The sequence below is a fragment of the Daphnia pulicaria genome, chromosome 2, assembly GCF_021234035.1.
Source record: "Daphnia pulicaria isolate SC F1-1A chromosome 2, SC_F0-13Bv2, whole genome shotgun sequence".
Taxonomy (NCBI): Eukaryota; Metazoa; Arthropoda; class Branchiopoda; order Diplostraca; family Daphniidae; genus Daphnia; species Daphnia pulicaria.
This window is the reverse complement of record NC_060914.1, coordinates 10,296,303-10,315,002: the sequence shown is the minus strand read 5'-3', so window position 1 is coordinate 10,315,002 and position 18,700 is coordinate 10,296,303. Positions and strand designations below refer to the sequence as shown.

Below are 18,700 nucleotides of genomic sequence, written 5' to 3'. Positions count from 1 at the left end.
AATTCATATTTCCATTCGTGAGGCTTACATTTTGAAACGATATGCAGATAAAAGATGGGGCTTATGTTTCGACTATTGTATTCCACTACCCTTTCCGACAGCAAACGAATGTCGGTTGCCAGTTCATCTAGGCCTATTTGCTGTCCACCCTTAATTGTAATCCATTTTAAGAGAAGTCGAGATAATTCGTCAGGTGTGTCACCATCTTCCGGATCCAACATCATAAGTGACGCAATGATTTCTTGTTTGCAGCAATTCTTTTCAGACCATTCCATCAAATTTGCAAATGAAATTGTTGAGGCAGCCGGATCTATGAATAAATTGTGCTCGAATTGATAACAATAGTTTTGCAAATTCGAATTAGCCTTGAGACGTTGCCAATCACCGTCGGGCTCGTACAGAATAAAGTGTTCATTATAGCCACGATTTAATGTACTTTTTAATTTAAATGAATAGGATTGGCTCTCATAAATATGAACTGTTATATCGTGAATTGAGGCCAATATCTCCAGTTCGGTAATCATGAGATTGCTCGCCGGTGACTCGACGAATTTAGCATATTCCTCCAACAATTTCTCAAAACGATCCGTTGGTAGTTGCCAATTCGATTTCTTGCCATACTTTATCCGATGTTTTGTGTACAAGTCCTTCATGATACTTGCAACAGGAAAGTCTTTGCTGCCGCTCTTTACTCTAAGCACAAAACTTTCGATAGGCGTGGATATTTTGCTTTTGTTTTCCTTGTCTAGAATGAATTTGGCCAGACGCTGACGGTATTTGTTGGTGTTATAACAAAAATACAAACCGTCCGAATTCGGTTGCCCAAAAATACAGTGGAGGGCGCTGTCAACTCCATTCACCGTCGGCAAAACATCAATACAGTAAATCTTGTTGGCTGGTGGTTTCATTCGAAAGTCAACAGGACGGCGGCCTACATTGATTTGAAAAGGGGAAGAACACGCGGCACGACTAACGTCGTGTTTTTTGACCGATGTCGGCTTGACATATAGACCTTGTCCGATTTTCTCCTGATGGTATTTGCGTTGAGATGTTAACTGGTAGTCCAGTTGAACTTCTTTAGTGGAAATTTCGTTCATTAGTACGCCCATGTTGCAATTTTGATACGACGGGTTGGCTAACATTTTTTGAAGGGATTGAGTCATCTGCTTTCGTTCGTCTATTTCGGCAAAATGTTGCACCAGACTTTGCCGAGTGATGGCCTTTTTCTTTACGGCTTCTACCATTCGTCTTTTGTCGGACCTCAAGCTGTTGTCTTCATAAAACTCCCGATTACTGCTGACAGCAATTGACACGTAATTCAACCCTTTTTCCGGATGATGTAATTTGGCATAAGAGTTGAGATTTTTACTGTACGGTTTGGTTTTTTGAAATTTTAAATGAAGTTTCTCATCACTGTCAAATCCAAAGAATTTTCCTTCGCTGTTTCGTTTGTACTTCAACGAGCTGTTGTTGTGAATAAAACCTATATCTCCAGCTGCTTTGCTCATAATGCCATCTGAACCAAGTGCTTCGTAAAAACCAGTACGTACTGTCGTTATTTGTCGTTTTTCCTTTCCCGTAAATGGAACAGAGGACTCCTCGAACATGTCTCCGCCCAACTTCTCGATGGTAATGGTCCCACCAAATCCACCTTGTCTAACCATTCTTCCTGTGAATATGCAAAAATATCACAATTTGAAATTTGAATCAAATATTCGAGAATTGTAGAACACAAATTATTTTGTGTTAATTAAAAAAATTTAAAAACTAATCGTCTAAAAAATTAAAAAATTGATCGAAAAAATATAAAGCTGTATATTACCTTGGAAAAGTACTAGTGTGTATCGTTTTTTTATTTTTCTGGATGCCTTGTTACTTGTGTGAAAATAGGATACTGTGATCCTACTGCCATTTTCAGTGGTTCCTTCAATGTAAAAAGAATCCTCGTGTCCCGGTCGAATATCGGCATCGTGATCTCTATTTTCCGCTGGTAAGATTTTATTTAGTGTCGCCAAGACTGTACGCACGGCACTGTCACCTGCTGAATTAAATCTCGACATGGAAGGAAATTTATTTTCAAATTTTTCTTTTGTCCATTTCAAATTTGCATCTTTGCTTTTTGATCTCTTTTTTTCAACGCAGAATCTTTCTCCGTCTCCCCCGTCAGATATTATTGTCCAGCGTCCATTGTTGATAGTTTTTATTTCGTTACAAACGATATAGACATTTCCACCGCTCTCACCGGCTTAGAAAAATCCGTCCCTGAATGATTTTGGTGAAAAATTGGTTATAATTTAAAAAATTTATTATTCCGGGATACATTAGTTATTAAAACAGTCCAGAAATTTCTCTCACCTGACACACCTCTTGACGTTGAACTACCTTCCTGTCCTTCCTCGTTCACAAACCACGTTGCGCTGGCGCTCGATTCAGATTGAATGTATCTGTGTAGCCCTGATACATCCCAACAGATTTCCCCGTTGACAAAGATTTGATCGGAGACGACTCCCACGTTTATTCCGTGCCAGTCTTTCGATTCCAAGTGCCAGTCGACGTGTACCGAAGTTATTCCAACAATTTGAACTTCTTGCACATTCGGATTGGCTCGTTTCAGTTCCAACATTGGCTTGATTACTTTGCTCACAAAGATAACGATGCCTTTGATGAAAATGATTTGTCTTCCTTCGTCGTCTTTAATTTTCATTTCATTTTTAGGTAGCAAGAACTTCTTGCACGTCTCTAAAGTCAGTGATTGCAATTTTGGGGTCCATTCGTCATCATTTAATAATGCGATTGCTGTGAAATCATTAAACCATTCGGGTAATGTTGGTTTATTTGATTTGGGCCCAAAAACCATTTTTCTTGCGGGTAACAATCCCGATGACACGCTCTTGGCGTCGGTAAAATGATTAAAGACTAATTCTACTAGTTTCTTGACCAAATCACGTCCTGATATGCCAACTGTGACTTCATCTTCTTCTTCCAAAATTTCTTGCAACTCTTTATGTCCTCTCACGTGTGTTAGAAATTCGTCCAACGCGGAAACAAATTTCAACAATTTCTTGCCTTTGTCTTTGTCTTCTGCAATATCGTTCATGCACCGGGAAAATATCTTGTCAGTGCACGATTTCTTAAAGTGTTTAAAAAAACTGACAACATGGATGACGAAGCGATGCGCGGTTTTGAATAGGTCTTTCTGATTGAGAATCAGTTGAAGATATTGACATCCGCCATCACACCAATATCGAAGTCGTGATTCACCAGCTAGTTTTCGGCGAATATCTTCGAAGGAATGGATGAAATGCAACTCAGTCAAGAGGGATGACATCTCAAGGCTGATATCAGTTGTTTTGTTATCCAGGTAGTCAAAGGCCTTTTGAAAACTCTTTTGCATCCACATTTCCATGACTACGGTAACGTATTGTCTCTCGGACCAGGTTTTTTCCAAGCAGACGAGTTGACGCCCAATCTTGGATTCGATGTGTTGGACGACATCGTCATAAAGTTTGGTAGATTCATTATCGTCTGACTGTATCCAATTTTTGATCTCCTCTAGAAGGTCGGCGTCGGAGTAACATCGGTTTAATTTTGGAGACAAAGGACCTTCCGTTGCATCCCCTGAATCTTCCATTTTTTTTTTTAACGTTCCGGAAATGCTTGCGTGAAAATGAAATGTTCATGAACAGTGCGCGTTGCGCATCAACTGGAGCCCAAATTGTTATATTGTCTGGCTGATATCCGGCAAAGCATCTATAAGGTTAGACTACCACAGAAAGACCTTCGATTACTCTTATTGCAACACCTTCTTATTTTAATTCAAACGAATACTAACTTCCGTAATAATCATAGTTTTTATTCGGGTTTTTAATTTTTTTTTTTAAATCGTTTACATATTCATAATTAATTGAAATGAACTAACAGTTTTGCTTTGGCTAAATTTTTACTTATTCACCAGTAATCATCTTCCGGAAATTTGAATTTCAAAAATCAGGATCGGTTTGATTTGGGTCGATCCTATGCACTGCTGCACAGACCGGAACCTCATTTAAAGGTGAATCAGTACACATTATTCAGCAAACCACCACGGCAGTCTACAATTCGCGGAAGGTTTTATAATAGAACAATTCTTACTCACCGGCTGCTGCTATATTTATCAATAAATTTGTTTTGCAAAAGTTGTCTGCTGGTTAGTTTTTCGAACAAGGTTTTTTTCGAGGGGTTGTCAACTCTAATTTTTCTAGAAAATTGTTATTACCACGCACAGTGTAGTAACCCAAAAAGCGCGGTATTCTTGTTAAATTTCCGTACTGTTCCCTCTCTAACCTTTGTCCACAAATTTCCAATTTCTTTATGTCCATTTCTTACCTTTTTCCCCTTTTCCAATAGAAAAATTGGAAAATTTGGAAAAACTGGAAATATTACAAGATAATACCCCACTTTTTACCACCTTTTCTTTCCTTACTCCCTCATTTTTTACGTCGAAAACGTTGTCAGATTTCATTATCGATGTCCTCGCGAAATTTGAATATGGCTAGTTTTGCGTTGCCTGAAGATCCTGCATGGAAACTGGGACATCCGCTAGGTGGTTCTTACGAGTATCCTGTGTAGAACCCCTAGCGGCTGTCCAAGTTTCCATGCAGGATACTACTTGCGCTAGTTTTGCTACTGACTCTTTCTTGGTTTTTACCCCTGATCCGCCCCTTTTTCCAGTTTTTCTAATAGAAAAATTGCAAATGTTCCGTGGGTTTTCCAAATATCTCCCCTTTCCTTATTTTTTTTTACCTTTCCTAACTTTCCTGCCATTTCTCCCAAGTCAAATAATGGCCCTACCCTTTTAACCTTTTTTCAAGTTTTCCTTGGTTTCCAACGTTGGAAACATCCCTCAAAACTATCCAAAAATCCGAGGGGTATTAGAGTTGACAACCCCTTGGTTTTTTTTTGTTGCCCACAGCTGTTTTATCCACTGTGTTCCTTTACTGACTTTAATACTCAACCTTTTGACAGGTTTTATGCAATTGTCGCGAAGCCGGAAAACCAACTGAAACTGCGCGCTGAAATTTCCACCGGTTATATAAGCTTATCCAGTTACCAACTTATACTGAGATGGTCGAAGGTTTTTTGTTTTCTCTCGTATAGATCTCTGCCTCCGGAAGAATAGCACCGCCTTGTCATAATTTGAACGTTTGTAGTGAAGCTTGACTTCCCATTTTTCCTGTAAGGAATTTGTATTTTTACACACCTTGGGTTTACACAGTACGTTCTCATGAAATATCCATTCGGCACATCCTCCTTTGGATGTAAAAAGACGCGTCATAAATTTTAAAAAGATGATATTTCTTTTAGAAAATTCCTTGTATGTTAAAATTGCACATAAAGAAAAAATAGTAAGACTGTCTTCAGCATCTTTGAATATGATACGTCATTTGCATACAGGAATTTGCTCTTCAAGTTTTGTCAAAATCAATATAACCTTGAAGTGATGGAGTTTAAGATTTTTACCTTCGATGTCACAGGGAAAATGACTGGACAAAGTTGACATAGTATGTTTTCCGAATAGCAACCCCTTCAAACTACTGGCGTACTTGAGATCTTAGGTAGGTTCCCGGGAGGTTCAAAAGAACCAAAAGGAAATCTTGCTTTCTTTAGGCATCAAGCAAAGTGTGTGATGAACGAAAGAACAAATAAAAGAGTACAAGCAACGCGAAATTTTCTTAAATTATTTTGGGTGAACATGCATATTGGACAAACATATATGTTTGAAGTGGTTTCAACACGCAGACGTTTTTTCGTTTCAACCAGGTTCAGAAAGAGTGGCACTGTGTGTTGGCGACATGACGATACAAATTTGGTGCGTCAAGCAAAAATTAGATTTGATTTTTTATTCAGATAGAATATGAATAAACTTTGCGGTATACGTGAAAACGTGACTATAAAATATTCCGAGCTCACCTATCTAGGCTTTCTAAATCGTTTTCTAAAACGGATGGAAAGAATTAAATGATTTAAAAAAATTGAGATGAAAATGGCGGAATTATTATCTTTGATTAAACGAAAACTGTTGGGTTGTCCAAGATAAGCAGTTTGATGATGTTCAGAAGGTAAGGATGATGATACAGTAAATATTGCGTGAAGGATATTATCATCCTTCAGGTTCCTGGTTCCTTGCTGATTTAATTTTTTTTAAATCTTTCAATGACTATCTTTGAATTGCATCAGAATAATTGAACTCCGCGAACTATTTGCTTCCTGTTTGCCGAGACCGCAGTTGAGCTCATCTTCATAGCCAACAGGGACATAAAACATGCTTCGTTATAATTTTATATGGAAAAATTAGCATCGTTACAACGACGGGTTACGTGTTGATTCACAGGCTCACAGCCAAACTGAAATTATATAAGTAAATATAGAGATTTTGGTGTAAGAAATAACGTGGGGGTCTTAAAAACACCTCAGATATCAAATACAGACACACAATAAATTAAAAAAAAAAAAAAAAATAATATTTTTCTGCGAATCATCTTTTCCCCACTATTGAAAAAGAAACTAGTCATTCTTCCCGCTGCGGTTGAAGCACAAATGAAAGGACACAAGTGGTAGCAAATGTGACATAAGCGACTTGAAAATGTGTTATCCATATTTTATCAACAGGATGTGTGTGGGGTGAAACAAATTACATTACAGGTTTACATCAGTTTCTAGCCAACTGACATATTTATAATGATAAATGACAGATTAATAGTTCGACGATAACCGAACATTGGAGAAATATCGGCCAGTATGAGCTACGGATTAAAGAAAGGAATGGTCCTCACAATGGGAATGGCTGGCTATCCTGACAAACCAGACGTATGGGGCTGGTTAGATAAAGAACCCAACGGCCCTTGCCCAATCTACAGCAACCCAAATCCGAGTATCACATACGGAAATATTAAATATGGGTTTATCGGAACAACTACCTATTTAAAAGTATGACCAGTAGAATTACAAGAGGAGCAAAGCGGTTTGGAAAAAGTTTGAAAAAAATGGGCCTTACATTTGTCTCACAGTCTCATACCGTATGTTAACTAACGCATACTGTTAAAAGTTAAAACGTAGCGACATTTAATACACATATTCGGGAATCGGGAATAAGAAGAGTTGGATATTACAAGCGATTGTTCATCCTTTCTCATCTCGGACACGAGTTTCTATGCTAATAAGGGTTACTATTTTGTACATTTTCAAAAAATTTACTTTAACTCATTTCCATTTATTCCATCTTACACTTCCAACTGACTACGGCTATAGGAATAGGCGGGAATTGGATAGGAAGGGTAGCAACTAAAACCTAAAACGCCATTTTGTTTCAAGTAGAGAGGTGGGGTAAGCAAATAATTATCGCCTTTTATCGTTTTATCCGAGGGGTTCTTTCGTGTCCTTTGCATGGGGCATATTCAGCGTGATTTTCACCTAAATGGCTAAATCAGTGTGAAAGAAAAAGAAGTACCCTAGAAATTAGAACTTTACTACATTCACATAGTGTCGTCTGCTTTAGTTTTGTTTATTACAAGTGTCGAAAAAGAAACCAAGTTGGAGACGAAGAAAAAAAAAACACGAACGATTTCATTTTTCAAGACGTACGCGACCGCACGAAAAATAGCACAACAAAATTATTCAGTAATGTGGTCGTCGGATCAACTGCATGTAGTGTCCCGGCTCTCCATGCTGTTTGGCAGGTAATAAATATAACTAAGAAAAGAAGTTAAAACTGAGTTAAAGAGTAAAAGTTAAACCTGTTCCAGATCAATGTTTGCACTATAATTAACCTTCTTCTTTGTGAAGATTTAAGACCTGAGCAGTTGAGCCAGCTATCAAGACAACACTATATGCAAGTTTTGCTAGCTCTGGTAGTGACCTGTTATCAATAATCTCAGTATTATCGCTAGGATACTGATTTGTGTTACTTTTATTTCTGTAATCTGCTAAATATTTTAATGATGTGTGTCTTGCTCAAATGTCACAGTTTATTATAAAGATACCCTAAATTCTCCTTTTTATTAATAATTAGGGCTTATTCAGTGTCTCATTTTCAACTTTTCCTTACTTGTTCTGCTAATTTGTTTTCGTAACCCAATTTTCATTCAGATAAACAGCATCCTGTTTGATTGGAAAAACTACACATTGAGCTACGGATCTCTTCTTCTCCTTACTTGAAATGTCCCCGTGTACACCCATGTGAGTAGGCCTATGGGTGTATTCATGAGGACCCCCCTTTTCCCTATCCCACCTTCTGGTGGATTCAACTCAAAGCGGATGGAGCTCACTTGTGGATGTCTGGCTGTATTTCCCAGGATTAAAGGTAGGTCAAGTTTATCTATTCTTCCTTTTTTCCTATTCCATGGTGTTGATTATAATCGTTACCCTGGAATACGATCATTCCTGAGCTAGGTGGTTGACTGGGAGACTGTTTCTCTTGAGGTTTTTGTTGACTCAGCAAGGTTTCATTTGCATTTTTTGTCTTGCCGTATTTATCCATTTTAATAGTTATTTGTTAAATGACTGGATTTCCCATTCATACAAAAGGAACATGTTCAAAACAAGTTCTGTAAGCGGTTAACTGAAATGTTTTATTTTCATTGCTGTTTAATTGAACAATGCTACAAAGCAAAACTTTTTTTTATTTATCGTACAAAAATTATCACCGACACCAGTATATCCTGCTATAGGTATTAAAGCAACTAACTCTTAAGATAATTTTTCGGTGGTCCAATGTAATTTTTCTGTTGCAGACGCGCCAATCACGTACACCACCCGCATTCTCGATCAATTCTCATGTCGAAATTGTCCACTGTGATTCCGTTTTCGTGAGTTAAGGTCTCATCCATCGAGTTTGTGAATTTGTATTAGTTTTAAATGCAAGCACAGAATTAAATAATAAGCGTCAAATCTTGCATCTAAGTGAATGCATTGTGATTATGGATGAAATACTCCATCATTTTCTGCGTCAGCTTCTCTACATTTCTAGCTAGTTCAGATTTAATGTTGGCTATTCCATTTGTTAGAAAGCGGTGTCGTTCCTCATCGTCAAAGTCATTGGTTGTTGATGATTCGGACGAGCAGGATTTTCTCAGTTCTGCGTGAAATTTATTTATGCACTCCATTTGTGTGCGTTTTATAACTGATATTCCCATCTTTAGGACCAAATTTGTACGAAGTTCTTCTCTGTTTTCCCATTTAAAAGTCCCGGCATCGTCTAGTTGGAAGAACTGTTTCTCTAACAGCTTATTCCATGCCTTTACAGCCACTCCTAGGCTATGGTCAAACGAGTTGTCGACAAGTTCTTTCATTTTCGTTTTGACAGTTTTTTGCGCTTTTTCTAGTCCGTGTGACCTATAGAGATTGCCCAGTGTCTCTTTCATTTCGACCGAGTTCTTTCTGATGACGCTGTTTGTTTTCTCGAGTAAAGTGCTTTGAAACGTGACTCGAAGTTGGAAAAACAAATCGACTTTGTGCTCGACTGATTGAAAGTGATTCATTGCGCTGCTGTCTTCGGTTACTGGCATATCCTGGCATATGGATTGATCACGAATTGTTCTCTCGTTTCCTCTTGAGTAGGGCGCCGACGTCATCAATTCTGATTCAAACTCAAATTCGTCGTCAGCCTCCAGGGAATTCAACATCGTATCTTTAATCATAACTAGATCAGATTTTACCAGATCCATTTTATGCCTTTTGTAATCGTCCCAAGTGATTTCTTGTCGATATTTTATAGCTTGAATGCCGTAATTGATGTCAGCCATTCCCTGTTGTGATACTGCGTCACCGTATTCTTGTGTTAATAGCCCGAAATTTTGACCTACAACTCGAGCCACAATCTGAGCAACTCCACCAAAAATGACGAGTGATGCAGAACCAAAAAACTTCCATGTCGCTGCTCGTTCCTTCATGTTAATTACATGGTCAAATCCTACCAGAGTAAAAGCGTGGAGTTCAGACAAGACGCCTGACATTTCTTTAATTGTTCGAATGTGGCTTTCAAGAGAATAGAGACAAAAAGTATCCGGTGTCATTTTCGTGGTAACGTAGATTGCTTGGCGGCTTTTCAGGAATTCTAAAACACATTGACGTGTGTCCTCTGATGAACATATATCGTTGACAGTTTTCTCTAAAAGTGTCGTATCCTCCGTCACTTGAGCTCCACAAATGACGTGTGACGCCTTCAGATCGTTCAGAATTTTTCGATAAGGTTTCAGGGGTAGTATTTCAATTGCCTTGAGAGAATTTGGATCTTTTTCAGCATTCAGCCACTGACGCCTGACTATTTCTACAGCGAACGTTGTTTCAATCAATTTTCTCACAGGAACTTCATACGCCGGGCATTGGGGATATCTAAAAAGTTTTGTTTCCTTATTGGGGACAAGATTTCCCTTTTCGTCAATAATATTTTGTTTCAACAAATCGTTCCAAATCTGTGGCCATTCGTCGGTATCGATATTCGTGTACATCAAATCGTGACTTTTCAACTGACCAAACGATGTCAGGTCGACACTCTTGAGCCTTTCGAGATCGAGAAGGGCATAATCGTAATCAATTTCCTTGTTATTACGACATGTATTAGCTTTCTTATATTCCTTACGGAAAATGACTTTTCCATTCTTCTTTAAATCTTTGAAACTGCCCGAATAACTGTACTGTACGAAAATGCCATCAGTGAATTTCGGGTCTAAGCGATTCATTTTTGCAGCCTCAGACTCGGAAACGATCACACACTCTTGGAGGACTCCTTTATCCAACAAGTACTCCCAATATTTTTTTCTGGAATAGCGAATCATCTGAATACTTTTCAGTTTCTTCTCAATTTCTCTCTCGCCGAGACCATCGCTACTTATTTTCTTTCCGAAAATCTTATCTTTGCTAATAGTTCGGCAAAATGACACTCCCCTTTCAATGTTGAATGATTCATTTTTGCCCCTTATGTTTTCTAAGCTTTCAACGAGTGACGATTGACTAACTCCATTGTCATAGGCTACTCGCTGAATAACGGCATCTCGATTTGGGACCGTCTTTTCTTCGCTGACTTGATTGATGATGCACTTAGATTTCACCAGCGATTCAAATAATTCGTTAGCTTTTTTCATTAGCTTTTTTTCGTTAGCTTTTTCATTTTTCGTGTTTTTTGCAATCAATGCATTTTGAACGTCAGAAGCTGAACAACTGTGACTTCCCAACAACGATCTTGTGGAGCAAATAAAGTATTGAAATATTTGAATAACTTTCTGCTTTTGCTGTTTGTAGGAATCGACAACGCAAAACGGAAGCTTCTCGTCAGATCTCATATTATTTGTCTGCGTTATTTTGTCAAGGCATGACGATTGCATTTCTATGTGCTTGATGAGATTAGATTCACAGGTTCGCAATGTTCGGATAAACGGTTTTCTATTCTTTTGGAAATTGTCTGTTGTGTAAATGAGAGAGCGATAGTAGTGAGCAGATGGGTAGAAAAAACTGTCGTTCGATTCGATCAGTCTATCCAAAATTACGCAAGCGGCCGTTAAAAAACTGGGTTTGTTCTCTCGATTTGTTATTAGATGTTTGGCCACGACAACTGAACGCGCCGGTGTCATCCATTCGATGTCACTAGGGTTCTCGGGTAGTGTGAGCACCTCGATGAGTTCTTTTCTAAAAAAATAGTTGATGCATTCGAAACTTAAAAATGCCGCGTCAACTTCCATTTCATCGAGCCACAGTGCCCATTTGTCCAAGATGCTATCGCAAACTGCCTTAATTATCGGATCGTCCCATTTTAAATGTTTGAGGTCAATCTTCAATTGTGTGTGATGATTTGAAAATTCGTTGAAGAATCTTTCTTGTAAATCAATGCCGCAGAAATCTTCTTCTAGTCTAGAAATTCTTTGGCGTTCTCGTGTATTCCGTTCTTCTTTCATGTTGATGAATCTCTCAGTACTCCACTCCTCAGGAGATTCAACCGACAACTCCCTTTTGGAAAATTGGGGCTCACATAAGATAATTATTCCGCTTCCGGGTGCTCCGTTTCGACCGGCACGACCCATCGCCTGTTCCTCAATCCGTTCATTCTCTGGCAAATACGCCAAACAAACGTGTAAACCTCCATTTTCATTCAGTTCTCTGCTGATCTTGATATCAGTTCCACGACCGGCTAAATTGGTAGCGACAATTATATGACCCACGTCCAATGTTTTGCTTTCAAATGCGAATTCTTCGAAATCGCGGATGTAGCGATGGATCTGTCTGGTCTCTTTAACTTTTGGAAAGGAAGCTGTCAAATATTGATGAACAATGTTAACATCTCTGATCGATCGACAGAAAATGACAGCCGAACGCTTTTCTTTCGTTGGGGAAACTGTAAGTCTTACTTCTTCTTTGATTGCTTCAAGCCAACTTTGCTTTGTCTTTAACACTTTGGCTGGTTTGATGGTGAAACATTTCGGAAAGGCAGTCGGAATGAAAATACATTTGCAATCGTATTTTTTCTTCAGAAATTCCTGTTCTGCTTCGAATCCCAGCGTTCCCGATGTACCTAGTAGCATTTTGTAACGTTTGATGTAGGTCGTATTGGATATAAAAACAGCCTTAAGACTTTGCAGCGTTAATTTGCATCCTTCCTTGAGTTGAAGAAATTGATGAAGAGATTCATCCCATTGGGACGAAGTTTGATCTGTCCCCGTGTGCGGATCGATTACAATCACTTGAGGATTTAGATCCGTACTCTTATCCGTCCGGTCTTGATCGATGACGTAATCCACTTCAGGTTTCAGATACATTGCAAACAAGGCGTTTTCCAGCCAAGTGTCAAGATGTCTGTCGACAAAGGACAACAAGTGACTGGGAATCCGGATGTGGCGTTCGCGCTCGATCACATTGCGGAAATAGAAAATTAATTTTAAATTCAGATCGGGATTCTCAATATAATTTATTCGTGCAATGCGTTCAAGTTTATCAGCCAAAAGACGTCCTTGTGGATCAATGATTTTCGCCTCGATTAGATAGTCCCACAGTTCGTTCAGTTTTGATGGATTGGTTTTCAATGGAGCGTGAACGGCCTCTAAATGTTTCTTAGTGATTGTGCCGTAGAGATCATACAGGACGTCGCATTTGATTTTTTCGAGTCCCAACTTATGATTGCATATTTTCTCCCAAATGAATACGTACAAAGATTCGAGCATTTCCATGCCAGGGATATCGTGCGACAAGTAAAGCGTGTTATTGCCTCGGTCAAGCAACATACAATCAACCTCGTCAATAATGACCAAGTCGAACGTGCGATCTCCGCGGATGTTGCGGCCATAGAAGGAGTCTAACAAGTAATCACCTTGAAAGTTAGCCAATTCCCCGTAAACGACGGCAGAATCGTAGGCTTTGACGCGATCGTCTTCCGTATGGCTGCAATTGTTGGCTACTTTCACTTTGAAATATTCGTAAATGTCTCGAAGGCCACCGTCAGCCACCGACCGATTAGAATCACGAAGGGCTAGGACATCGTTGCTGATAATGACGTCGATTTTTTTCCCCGAAAGAGCATGTGCAATAGCCACACCGGCCACGATTAGCGACTTGCCTTCTCCAGTGGATACTTGAGCTAACGTGCTGGTTGACATCAATAAAGTAATTATCGTCACTTTTTGGGTATCGCGCAGCCGGAAGGGTTGGTTTCTGTTACTTCCATTCTTGGTCAAACTGGCATAAACTTTCGTTACGGCGAAATCGTAGACATAAAGGAACTGAATCAGCGATTCATCGTCATTTAATTTTAAACCTTTAGTTTGCCACTTTTGGATGAGTTTTTGAATGCTCTTATCGTCGCGCTCCGCCATCAAAGATGATGCACTTACACGATTTTCAATGTCTCTCAAAAATGTGGATGGCCAATCGTTATCTATATTTATTAAGGACATTATATCCGATAGGATTCTTTCTTGCGATAAATTAGGGGCTGGTTCTTCTTTATCGTTCTCCTCATTCCTACTCGTTTTTCTCGAGGAGCTGTTATCATTCTTCATTCCGACTTTACTTTTCAGCACATCGAACCATTTGTGTAGGGGCAATTGACGAAGATGTTCAACTAGTTTTTCAGACTCTTCGGTTTTGGATTCCAACATTTTCAACATTTGCTCAAACTTTTCTGGTTCTAGTAAAGAGGTACTAATACCGGTCCTTGATGCCACAAGACGTTCTCGCAATAATGACACAATCTTGTCGTCCAAACTGTAAAACAAGTTGTCTCTCCAAACTTTTCGTTCGGCTGGGTTGAGCGGACTTGAAAGCTGTTCTTCTATTTCGAGTAAAAGGAAATCATATTTCCATTCGTAAGGCTCCGATTTGGCAACAATGTGCAGGTAAAAGATTGGGCTTATATTTCGACTGTTGTATTCCTCCACTCGTTCAGACAAAATGCGAATCTCTGATTCCAGTTCATTTATTGGTCCATTCTTCATTACAATCTCCTTTAAGCGCTCTAGAAGAAGTCGAGATAATTCATCAGGTGTTTCACCGTCTTCGGGGTTGAGCATCTTGAGTGACGACATTATTTTGTCGTAACAGCAGTTCTCTTTAGACCATTCCATCAAATTTGCAAATGAAATGGTCTGAAAAGGCTGAAATTTGAATAAATCGTTTTCAATTTGACTGCAAAAGGGTTGCAGGTTCGTATTAGCCTTGAGACGCTGACATTCACCATCAGGTTCGTACAGAAGAAAGTTTTCATTTAATGGATCTATATTACATCCACCGCCATTTAGATTAAATGTACTTTTAAATTGGAATGAATATGATTGACTTTCATAAACATGAATGGTTAGTTGGTGAACTAAGGCCAATAGCTTCAGCTCGGTAATCAACAGAAAACTCGATGGGCATTCAACGAATTTAGCATATTCTTCCAACAATTTCTCGAATCGGTCCGTGGGTATTTGCCAATTCGATTTTTTCTCAACTTTTTTGTGTTTCGTGTACGAGTCCTTCATGGTACTTGCCACAGGAAAGTCTTTGCTACCGTTCTTCACTCTAAGCACAAAACTTTCGATAGGCGCGGACATTTTGCTTCTGTTTTCTTTGTCTAGAATGAACTTGGCAAGACGATGGCGGTATTTGTTGGTGTTATTGCAATAATACAGACCGTCCGAATTCGGTCGGCCGAAAATACAGTGAAGGGCGCTGTCAACCCCACCCACCGTTGGTAAAGCTTCGAGACAGTAAACCTTGTTGGCCGGTGGTTTCTTACAGTCAGCAAAGCAAACAGGACGGCGATCTGCATTTACCCGGTAAGAACATGCTGCACGACCGACATCTTCTTTCTTTAACGATGATGGCTTGACGTATTGCCCTTGTCCGATTTTCTCCTGATGATATTGACGTTGGGATGTCAACTGATGATTCAGTTGAATTTCTTTGTTTGAAATGTTGTTCATTAAAACACCGATGTTGCAGTGTTGATCCAACGGATTGGCCAACATTTTCTGGAGAGATTGAGTCATTTGCTTTCGTTCGTCTATCTGGGCTAAATGCTGCCCTAGACTTTGCAGAGTGATGGCCTTTTTCTTAACGGCTTCCACCATTCGCTTTTGGTCGAACGTCAAGCTGTGGTCTTCATAAGACTCCCGATTACTACTGCAAACAATTGACGCATAATTCAACCCATTTATCGGATGATGTAATCTGCCATACAAGTTGGAACCTTTACCGCGCGGTTTCTTAGTTTGAAATTTTAAATGTAGTCTGACATCACTGTCAAATCCGAAGAATTCTCCCTTGTTGTTTTGTTTGCACAGCGACGAGTTTTCGTTGTGAATAAAACCGACATCTCCAACCAATTTGCTCATATTGCCATCTGAACCGAATGCCTCATAAAAATTGGTACGTACATATGTTATTTGTCGTTTGTCCTTTCCAGTGAACAGAACACTGGACTTCTTGCCCATGTCTCCGCTCAAGTTCTCGATGACAATGGTCCCACCAAATCCACCTTGTCCAACCGCTCCTGATAATTGGTACAAATAAGAGTAAAAGTTCAGTAGCTAACTCAAATATAATAATGGCTTTGATACACATTTATACACAATAAGCAAAACATTTGGCCATGATTTTAATAATATGTTATAATACTCCCAACGTTTATTACCTTGGCGAAGTACGACTGTACATTTATTCTTTATGTTGCGGGTTGTCTTGTTAATTTTGTAAAAATAGGATACTGTGATCCTATTTCCATCTTTTGCGGTTCCTCTGACGAAAAAAGCATCGTCGTGTCCCTTTCCGATATCGACGCCGTGATCCCTATTTTCCGGCGGTAAGATTTCTTCTAGTTTCGCCAGGACTTTGCTCACTGCATTTTCACCTGCTGAATCAAATCGCGACATGGAAGGGAAAACCATTTCAAATTTTTCTTTTGTCCATTTCTTATTTGCATCCTTGCTGGCGTTGTCTCCGTCTCCCCCATCAGATGTAATTGTCCAGCGTCCATTGTTGATCGCTGTCATTTCGTTACAAACGACGTACACATTACCACCGCTCTCACCCGGCTTAGGATAATTTGTGCCTGAATGATTGATTGATGTAGAAATTTTTGATCAAATTTTTAATTATGTTTTAAATAATGTTAATAGTTAGAAGTTGGGAGTACCTTTATCGTTCGTAGAACACATCGTGCTGGTTCCAGGTTTAATATATCCATGTAGCCCTGATACGTCCCAACAGACTTCTCCGTTGACAAAGATTTGATCGGAGACGACTCCCACGTTTATTCCGTGCCAGTTTTTCGATTCCAAGTGCCAGTCGACGTGTACCGATGTCAGCCCAACAATTTGGACTTCTTGCACATTCGGATTGGCTCGTTTCAGTTCCAACATTGGTTTGATTATTTTGCTCACAAAGATGACGATGCCTTTGATGAAAATAATTTGCCTTCCATCGTCGTCTTTGATTTGGATTTCGTTTCTAGGTAGCAAGAACTTTTTGCACGTCTCCAAAGTCAGTGATTGCAGTTTTGGGGTCCATTCTTCGTCAGGTAATTGTGTATTAATGGATATGAAGCGAATAACCCATTCGGGTAATGTTAATTTAATTTTGGACACATTGCCGATTAGTTTCTTGACCAAATCACGTCCCGATATGCCAATTGTGTTCTCCTCTTCTAAAAGGTCTTGTAATTCTTTATCTTCTCTCAGGTGTGCCAGAAACTCATCCAGCGAGGAAATAAATTTCACGAACTTGTCGCCTCGAACTTTATCTTTGGCAATATCGTTCAGGCACCGGGAAAACACCTTGTCGGTGCACGATGATTTGAATTGCTTCAAATAATTTATGACAGGCACGACGAAGCGATGAGCAGTTTCGAGTAGGTCCTTTTGATCGAGAATCAGTTTAAGATATTGACATCCGCCATCACACCAGTATCGAAGTCGTGATTCGTCGGCCAATTTACTGCGAATATCTTCGAAGGAATGGATGGAGTCCAGCTCAGCCAGGAGGGATGACATCTCGAGGCTGATATCAGTCGTTTTATTATCCAGGTAGTAAAAGGCCTTTCGACAACTCTTGCGCAACCACATTTTCATGACGACATTGACGTATTGTCTCTCGGACCAGGTTTTTTCCAAGCAGACGAGTTGACGCCCAATCTTGGATTCGATGTGTTGGACGACATCGTCATAAAATTTGTTGGATTCATTATCGTCTGACTGTACGTAGTATTTGATCTCTTCTAAAACATCTTTGTCGGAGTAAATTGAATTAAAATTCCAGGACACTGGAGATCCTTCCGTTGAATCCTCTGCATCATCATCCATTTTTTTCCGTAGACAAACAGTTGGGGAATCACCACCGATATCTTAAATTTTATATTTTCTCACGGAAGTCCGACGAAGCATCTGTAGAAAAAAAATACTACTATATAGTAAGGTCAGGAATGGCCTTGGTGCACGAGTTCGTACCACACAAGAAAAAGCTTTATGCTAATACAGTGGAAGTCCTTAGGGCTAATAAGGGAATTTTTTAGACGTGTCTTGTCCCCAAATAGGAAGTAAACTACGAATCAAACACTCCCTCGTGCGCTAAGTCCGTGTCACCGTGTGTGCTATCATGGGAATGGTCGAATGGAGGGTCGACATTGCTATTTGTTCACTTTGGTCACATACTCCTCTTTAGTGTATACCAAGGCGCTGCAGCCGCTTCGGTTTCACCACTACTGACCCCATACAGGAGTGAAGGCCATGTAGAGCCCAGCCACACTGCTGTTGCGCAAACAGGCGCAAAGCTTTAAGGCTGTTGGCGCAAAGACCAGCAGAACATTATATTCGGCCACCACCGCAATAGCACCAATTCACGAAAACAACAACAAAATAATTGCACTCACCAGATCAACAAAGTTCTTCTAAGAGTAGGTTTAAACGAAGCTCTCCTTTGAAACTTAAATTCCCAAAAGTTTTGATAGCACAGCTGCAATCGTCGTGACGATGGCAAAGACCAACTGAAACTGCGAGCGACTGCAAGTTCTTTCACCGTTATTAACCAGATGTAAGCTTTTCTAGTTCCAACCGCGTCCCAACTTTGTAAGCAGCCGAAGATGACCGTAGGCTCCTATTCCGGTTTTCTAGCGCTTACCCTTTTCCATTCTGGTTATCTATCACCGAGGCACATTTGCTAGAAAATCACATCCCATTTTCTCCCAACATGATTTCAGCAACAA

General features: G+C 39.6%; 1 protein-coding gene and 1 long non-coding RNA gene across 2 annotated transcripts; one reads left to right on the top strand and one right to left on the bottom strand.

The window, feature by feature from the left end:
- Positions 1 to 6,758: 6,758 nt before the first annotated feature.
- On the top strand, positions 6,759 to 17,261 carry LOC124326852. The gene is made up of 3 exons (XR_006915901.1): positions 6,759 to 7,715; positions 8,125 to 8,338; positions 17,181 to 17,261. It is a non-coding gene; the product is annotated as an uncharacterized LOC124326852 (long non-coding RNA).
- Positions 8,459 to 18,501, bottom strand: LOC124326027. The gene is made up of 4 exons (XM_046784591.1): positions 18,368 to 18,501; positions 16,637 to 17,882; positions 16,136 to 16,552; positions 8,459 to 15,994 (listed from the first exon to the last, which is right to left on the bottom strand). The coding sequence occupies exons 2-4, from the start codon at positions 17,799 to 17,801 to the stop codon at positions 8,934 to 8,936; spliced, it is 8,643 nt and encodes a 2,880-aa protein (XP_046640547.1). The 5' UTR covers positions 17,802 to 17,882; positions 18,368 to 18,501; the 3' UTR covers positions 8,459 to 8,933.
- Between the last annotated feature and the right edge of the window lie 199 nt (positions 18,502 to 18,700).